Below are 8,419 nucleotides of genomic sequence, written 5' to 3'. Positions count from 1 at the left end.
CCTCCAACAGAAAGACAATAAGCTAACAAACAAGTGTAATCTGTGACTAATGTAAAACAAAGGACAGGAAGGAGGGGGTGCAGGGGAGATCCGAAACACGGGAAGAGGGCAGGGCTTGCAAGCGGCCGGGCCGGGGAGCCTCAAGGGAGAAACAAAGGAGGTGGAGGGAACTCGCACCAAAGAGCCCCAGTCAGCTTCATTTTACAGAAAAGGGTTCTAAACCCTTCTAGATACCAAAGCTGCTAACACGGCGGTGACTCACCTTCCCTTAACATATTTGATTGCTAAGAACCAAGGGGGCGTCCCAACTGCAGCTCAGAATAGATGGAGGAGGCAGAAGTGAGGTAGAGCCCTGGGGAGTCAGGCCGTTCTTTAACTTCTCTGAATCTGTTTCTGCATCTACAAAATGGGAGTAAGGATTCCCGTGAAAGGGGGTTTTGTGAAGACTGGGGTGAGCCCCCAGCTCCAAGCACAGTGCTGGGTACGTAGGAAATGATCGTTAAACGCTACCTAAGAGCAGAAGTCATCCCCGGGAAGCAGCTAGGAGTAAAAAGCAGCCGTCTGTCTGTCCCCTAGGGAAAATCCTTTGAAGGCTCCAGAACCTTTCTCTTCAAAATGGTTACCTACTCTCATATTCGGTTTGGAAAATGGTATTCCATCAAACACACACCCTGCTTATTCGTAATTTGCTATTCTCAGGAAGCCTCCAGAATCCTAAACCCGCAGCTCCGGATGACGGTACGGTGGTCAGGGGGAGGTACACGGAGGTGACAGCATGTGTGGGGAAGAGAATTCAAGTCTGCAAAGTCGGTTCGTGGATTCTCGTTTCTCTTTGAATTATTTCTCATCTCCTTCTTCAGCTCAAATGGGCTAGAAGGTTGAAAGGACCCTGGGGGCGGGGGGGACCTTGTCCATCTCTCTGCCTACAATTAGATGGAGGATATCTAAAGCCACGTGGCAACTGTTTGGGGGGCGGGGGGGAAAGTTAGGCTTAATGTTGTCAGGCTAGCAAAAGTCAATAGGAGCGGACTGGAACGAAAGGAGGCTGATTCTAGTTCAAATCACATTTGGGCCAGTAAGACTCCTGTCCAGCCTATCACTCCTCTGACCCCCTCACTTCACGCTGCCTTCCAGTTATCATCACAAGAATTTAGGCAAGTGTAGGGGTGCCTGGGTGGCGCAGTCGGTTAAGCGTCCGACTTCAGCCAGGTCACGATCTCACGGTTCGTGAGTTCGAGCCCCGCGTCGGGCTCTGGGCTGATGGCTCAGAGCCTGGAGCCTGTTTCCGATTCTGTGTCTCCCTCCCTCTCTGCCCCTCCCCCATTCATGCTCTGTCTCTCTCTGTCCCAAAAATAAATAAACGTTGAAAAAAAAAATTTTTTTTAAAAATAAAAAAAAAAGAATTTAGGCAAGTGTAAACATTCTGAAGAGACTACAATTACACGGATGGACCCTGACGGCGGGCCACCGTGATCACCTGCCTGGATAAAACCCCCTCCCGACAGATGGAACTCAGCTCTTACTAAACAAAATTAATGACCAGTCCCCAAAACGAGTCTGGGTTAGATCATGATCTTCCCTCAGTTCGCAGTAACTGCAAACGAGCTTTCTGTTTCTCCACAGGCACGCGGCTCCCCGCTTATTTATGTTAATCAGGAAGAACAGAAAAGATCTACAGCACTGACTATCGATACAAAATTTTAAGTCATCAGCTTTCAGGCATTTTCACTTTTTCTCCAGAAGAGGTGAAGAGTGAGTGTGGCTGTAATCACTGAAGTCTTAAGATACAGTGTTTCCATTTATTAAATGAAAAGATGTGAGGAATATCATCCCGTATGATTACACTTAAGCGGGCTCTAAAATCAGTGTTTCGTTAAAAATACAGTCACAAGAAATCAGGTTATAGAAGATATTTAATAATTGCAGAAACACAGCAATGAAGTAGTTTATGTGAAAACAGTATGTTCAGTAGGATTCTAAATTAGCATATAAAAATGACTACAAAGATATACCCCAAAAAGTGAATAATAATTGTCTTTTACTTGTGAGAGGACGTGTAGGTTTTATTTTCTTTGTGTCATGCTTCTATTTTTTGAATCTTCTACAATGTTCATATGTTTGTAACTGGAGAAAGAAATTCAATAAACGGTAATATTTATATCTGTATTACAGTGTTTCAGAGGTTTCCCTTTCCATCCATAGACTCCCATGGGTATACCAGCTAGAAGAGTGAATCAGATCAACCCATTTTAAACAAAGTTAAATCGTTGTTTATTTTTGTGATGCTTTACTGTTTTCAGAGTACTCGCTCTTAAGCATTATCTAATTTGATGATCTGTGATTCAAGGAAAGGCTATTATGTCCTCATTTTACAGATGAGAAAACAGAGGCTCAAAATGATTAAATAATTTGCTCAGGGTCACACGGCTCATAAAGCAGTTAAACTGGGACCATGACCTGGAATTTCTGCTACCCGTGAGATCTTCTCTCAAAAATAAGCTGAGGAAACCTTCACTCACGGCTTCTTCGTTCAAGAAGTTCCCGCTAAATGCCTAGACCCCATTCTTCAAGGATGAATTCTCCCCGATTTTGCCCAATTTAAATGTCCAGAGCTTGACTAGAATCATCCATCCAGGCATCGATGCTGCACAGAACAATGACCTCAGGGGGCTCTTGAGCTTGGAAATTTATAAACACGATGGGAGAATTTGCTGAGGACAGAACCCACATTCTGGGATGAAATTCTATATAACTTTCTACACAGACATAGTTAGGAGTCTGTAAAGGCCACATAATGGGTTCTGGTGCCGGTTTCCGTAACTTCTCCCTGAAGCACTGGGGCACACCCTTTATGGGGATGGCTGGAAGAACAATTTCAGGGCAGATCTGCCTGAAGATCTCCTTGCCGGGTCTTATGCAATTTGGGGGGAACGACCATTTCTTGCTTCGGCGCCCTCGTTCCTGCTCACAAGCAGCCACTTACCAGAGCTTGGTAACCAGAAACAATGGCACGTTGTGTTTTTCAGTTGCACGGAATAGAAACAAGGCCCCATTGCCTCACATCTTGTAGGTTTTAGGGTGGAAAGACAGGGTGAAGTTTACAAAGCAGCATTCTGACGAGACCTCACGGGAAGCCGGAAAAGCCAGGCTTACCAGGCTTTGGGGAGACACGTGGCCCAAGGAGAGGCTGTCCCGGAGTCGGGCAGACCCCCTCCTTCTGCAAGTGTCACAGGGCAGCGTGCAGGGGACACAAAGCAGTCCCACTTGGACCCCTCGGGATGAGCAGTTTGGGAACCTCGGCATCGCTGTCCCACGGCAGTGGCAAGGACACCCCTTCAGTGACATCACAGGCAGAGGCCAAAGATGAAGAACACGACGGTTTCCTGGCATTTCCGGTCAGATGCTTCAGTGAAGACCACGTGACAAAATGTGTGTGAGCTTTCCATCTGCACCCAGGACCGGTGAGCTAACTTCATGTGAAGGACCCTCCCTGGACATACAGCTCCGGGGACGGCTGACCAAAGGCCCGCCCTAGAGGCAGCCTAGGGCACGGGAGCCATGCTTCTCTCCTGACCCACAACAGGGAGGCGTCAGCACTGTGGCGACTGGAGATGAGTTTTCCTCGGTGAAATGAGCACTTTTCAAGGCGCATGGATTGGCATGTCCCGGTATGAGCAGGGTATTACGGAATTAGGGAGCCAAACCACCTGTCTTGGGGATAGCCCCCAAAGAGACTGTTGGCGTGCTGTTACCTGCGCAACCAGAAAGTCGGCTGAATCCTGCTGCTGACATCCTCTCCCCTCTCTTCTGAATGTGCCCCTGAAGCACCTAAGGCGACAGACACTCGGGACTGCATCAAGCTCACGGAGGCAAGAGGACTCTCTCGTGGCCAGCGGGTACGGGTGTGTGCTTTCTCTCCCCCGCATTCTACCCTAGAGGGCTCACGGATTTCTAGTTATTAGAGGCTATTGCCAACTGGTCAAAAATTACTCAATAGCTTTAAATGCTTCAGTTGATCTGACTTAGGACCTTTGGTTAGGGTACCTTAAGTATTCTGGGAAAGAATTAGGGAACTTCTGAGCAGAAACCGAGTTGAATTACTCCTGCGTTCTGAGTACTAATGTCATGCGGCCTCATCTGCACCCAAAAACAGAAAGGGGCCTGGAGAAATCTGGGGTTACCCTTATATTCCTGAGCAGCCTTCCCCAGTGCAACCGGTCCGGTAAACATGTACAACTCATGGCGTCAGGACTTCTGAGTTCAGTTAAATACCACAACTCAGTTTCGTAAAAATCAACTTTAAAATGCTTTGTTTTCATCTTTATTCTCTCTCTGATTTTAAAAATAACCCATGTTTACTCTAAGTCCCACATTATAGAAAACTGAGAATCCCCTAGAATCCCACCCTCAGAGATGACTACTAATCTCTTTGGTGAACATTATTCCAGATTTTTGGGGGCGTATGGTAGTAAACAAACAGATCAAGTGGAATTCTGCTACCACTGGAACATACGCTCGTCTGCTCTTGTGCAAGTTTTCAAACAGTTCTGAGAAATAACTCAACGACCAGTTTCTTCAGAGCTTTATGCATTGGTCTTCAAAGATTCACTCACACAGTGGGTGGAAAACCTCCAAGATTTTCTTGTCCTTCAATATCAAATATTTCCCAAAGTATTCAAGGTGAATATGTTTTTCTTAAGGAAATGAACAATGAATTTGATACAAAGGAGAAAACAGTACAGAAAATCATAGCAGTTTATCAAAATAAAAACTCCAAAATTCCAATTTCAGCAAGTATCATAAAACGGCTTTAAATTTTGACTTTGGGAAAGAATGTATCCTAAAAGTAATGCTACAATTCTTGTCATCTGATCAATACAAGAGGGTGCGCTGTATTCATACGGCCATTGAGAATTCTTTCCATTCCGACCGAAATCAAATGACTAGAATTGCTACAAAAGAAATCATCTACCTGCAGGGAGTCCAGAATGGGGCACGTGGAAGACATTTCAGCTTTTGCAGCTGGTAAAGGACAACTTTGATTCAACCTCCCACAGCTTCGCTTGTAATGCTTTCAAAACATCTTCCATCTATCGAATTGAAAAAATAAGATACACACATGATCACGATTAAAATCGCACCATTAAGTGATTAAAATATGTATCATTAATAAAATGTATGACTATGATATGCATTACACATATTCAGTGTTTAATGAAATTATTTAGAGGCATAAACTAAATTTTATATAAATAAGGCATCATTATATTAACAGTAGTTCTCAGTCTCTAACCTGGAGTTCTCTTATACACACATCAGAATGTTGCCTATCTGGCCATGAAAAGATGTTAACGTTCAAAAATTAGGTTGTTGGGGCGCCTGAGTGGCTCAGTTGGTTGAGGTCTGACTCTTCATTTCAGATCAAGTCATGATCTCAAGGTTCGTGGGATCAAGTCCCATTGGGATTTTCTCTCTCTCTCCCTCTGTCCCCCCTCCCCACTCATGCTCACTCTCGCACTGTCTCTCTCAAATAATAAATAAATAAAGAGCTTTTAAAAATCGGGTCATTTATACCATGAGAACTGAATCAAATGAAATACAGTTTACTAGTTTTAGATTATACACTGCTTTGACTGAAGCATGAAATGACTTATTTTTTTTTTATAAAGCTTTAGCTTAAATTGTAGTTTGGCTCGCCCCCAAAATCAATTTTACTAACAACTGAAATAAAATAAGCACTCTCTTACCATGAAAGTACTAAGATCAAAACAGATGCCTTTGTGAGGAGTATTTGTAGAGCCCTTGTTCACTAACAGGGAAGTGGTTCATACAAAGATATACGAAGTACAGAACAAAATTACCTGCTTTAGAGACTTTTCTATTTCAACTCTGCTTTCAAGATTAAAAAGTTCTTTATCTTCTGACACGATTTGCTTTTCCGAGGACCCTAAAATATAACTGAAGTACAGTGCAGTACGAGGTTAAAATAGGAAAAGGACGCAAATATTAAATTCATTTTAGTTAATATTAAAACTCTAAGTATATTACACTATCTGTTTGTACCAAGTAAACACAAAATAACTATTTTTGTTACCAGCAACCTATGTAGGAAGTTGTATTACAGAAAATCGTATTTTTCTCCGTAACAGCTTTGTCCTGATATTCCTACATATTTTCCAATACTCTAAGTATTTCATTACTGGAACGAACTTGCTCTTTAGTTAGCTGGGTGCCAAAACATTAACAGTCATAGTTCAAAATTCTATGATTAAAAAATTTGAAAAGATCCTGAGGAAGCCACTGCTTTTTTGCTTTCTATAACTTCAGGGAACATGTATAATTTCAAATTGGACTTGTAGTAAATAATCTATGGAGTCAGTTCTGGTCACCCCAATGTGGCAACTTCAACAGTAATCGTCCAAGTTGTTGTGCCCGGCTCTCTGAGGTTAGGGGATGCTGTGGTGCAGACAATACGCAGGAAGAGAAAAACTGGCCTGGAAACAAGGAAAACAGGCCCAGTGTTGGTAACCCAAGAGATCAAAACAGCAAACAAGAAGGTGCCAGTATTTCTCCAAAGAAAACTTGATTAATTTACATTTCTTTTGAAGTCTTTTATCACATGTAGTAACTCCAGTATGTCACTTCTTTTGTCAAATAAGAACTATCTTCTTGTGGAAACCTCATTGATTGTATTTCTGAAAAATGGCATGGGAGACAAAATTGCAGAAGGCAAAAAAATGAGAGGAGGTGGGAGATGAAGTGGCACTAAGTAATTTACAAAACTGTAAATAGGGGCTCCTGGCTGGCTCAGCGGGTGGAGCGTGTGACTCTCGATCTCAGGGTCATGAGTTCAAGTCCTGCACTGGGTGTAGAGATCAGTTAAAAATAAAATCTTTTTTTTTTTAATTTTTTTTTTTTTTTAACATTTATTCATTTTTGAGAGTGAGAGAGACAGACCATGAGCAGGGGAGGGGCAGAGAGAGAGGGAAACACAGAATCCGAAGCAGGCTCCAGGCTCTGAGCTGTCAGCACAGGGCCCGATGTGGGGCTCAAACTCAAGGAGTACAAGATCATGACCTGAGCTAAAGTCAGATGCCCAACCGACTGAGCCACCCAGGCGCCCCAAAAATAAAATCTTTAAAAAAAAACAAAAAACAAAAAAACAAAAAAAAAACCCTGTAAATAAACACTTCTAAAACCAAGCAGTTTCCTTGGCATTACAATTCCACCCTAAGAGGAAAAAACAACTTCAATACTATAATCTCCTGTGGCAAAGTTTTCCACGTTTCCTTTTATACAGATATGTACCACTTTTGAAAGTTTTGTACCAAGCCGACCAAGCTGAGATTTCATCCTTTCACACTTGTCCTCTCCCTCACTTAATTTTCACAGATCTTAGTAAAATTCTCATGGAGATTAAAGGAGCATCTGTTTGGGCCTGGGTCTTCTATTCCTATCTTAAAACCAAAACAGATCTGCTATCTCTCCAGACAGGGCTCCATCCACACAACAGTGAACAGTACCTATTCATCCTTCTTTTGTGTGAGGGCTGGAAGAAGTTTGCAGAGTTTAAAATTCTGGTCTGAACCTGTCTAGTTTCAAACAAGGTGGCAGACTAAAGTTATCAAAGAATAATTTGATGAGAAATCACAATTCTGATAAAAAGAATACTGTTTTAAATCTTTTGAAGAGAAAAGCTGAGGAATTCAGCACGAGTGACAAAATACCTCAAGTAATGAAAGTATAAGCTCTTTAATTTCTTCTTAAAGTTTTCTTCTTTCCTGATATATAAGATTTTTAGGCATCTTTAAAGTCTTGAGGATTACATCTTTTCTAGGATAAGTGAAAATACGCAGGAGTCAAATGAGTTATTTAATTTTGTGTTTCCTAGTAAAAAAGGCTAATTATGGGGTGCCTGGGTGGCTCAGTTGGTTGAGCATCTGACTTCGGCTCAGGTCATGATCTCACAGTCCATGAGTTCGAGCCCCACGTCGGGCTCTGTGCTGACAGCTCAGAGCCTGGAGCCTGCTTCAGATTCTGTGTCTCCCTCTCTCTCTGCCCCTCCCCTGCTCATGCTCTGTCTCTGTCTCAAAAATAAATAAGAACATTAAAAAAAAAAAAAGGCTAATTAGAAGGCCATTAAGATCTCTGAAATTCTTTAATTGACGTCTGTCATCAGCCTCCCATTTGCCTTGTTTCCAAATGTTTACTTTTTAGAAATCATGAAGAATGAAGGCACTTCCTTGCATCCTCAGAGAAAGCAGGCGATTCTTCACTAGACTCAAGAAAATGGTTAGACTTTGTATTTGTTTTTCCAGAACACCAAAGGTACTTCTTACCCAACTAGTTTTGAAATTCCTAATTCTTCATGATATTCTAGGCTAAAAAATGGGGGAGAAAATAAAATGGACAACACATA

The 8,419-nt window shown here is 42.4% G+C and overlaps 1 protein-coding gene across 6 annotated transcripts in view; it reads right to left on the bottom strand.

The window, feature by feature from the left end:
- Positions 1-8,419, bottom strand: part of MIS18A (MIS18 kinetochore protein A) — a 46,048-nt gene that overhangs the window by 29,149 nt on the left and 8,480 nt on the right. For 2 of the 6 annotated variants that reach the window (XM_040484051.1, XM_040484053.1), the window contains exons 4-6: positions 6,390-6,494; positions 5,862-5,958; positions 4,733-5,090 (exon numbers count right to left, since the gene is read on the bottom strand). In XM_040484051.1, coding sequence (XP_040339985.1) covers positions 5,010-5,090; positions 5,862-5,958; positions 6,390-6,494 — 283 coding nt within the window. In that variant the 3' untranslated portion in view covers positions 4,733-5,009. Of the gene's footprint in view, positions 1-1,895; positions 4,695-4,732; positions 5,091-5,861; positions 5,959-6,389; positions 6,495-8,419 lie in introns of those variants that run through there. The other 4 variants (XM_040484054.1, XM_040484055.1, XM_040484052.1 and 1 more) reach the window with 3 other exon arrangements.

The sequence above is a fragment of the Herpailurus yagouaroundi genome, unplaced genomic scaffold (assembly GCF_014898765.1).
Source record: "Herpailurus yagouaroundi ecotype Mexico unplaced genomic scaffold, PumYag 162, whole genome shotgun sequence".
Taxonomy (NCBI): Eukaryota; Metazoa; Chordata; class Mammalia; order Carnivora; family Felidae; genus Herpailurus; species Herpailurus yagouaroundi.
Note: the sequence above shows the minus strand (reverse complement) of the source record. Positions and strands in the feature narration are given on the sequence as shown.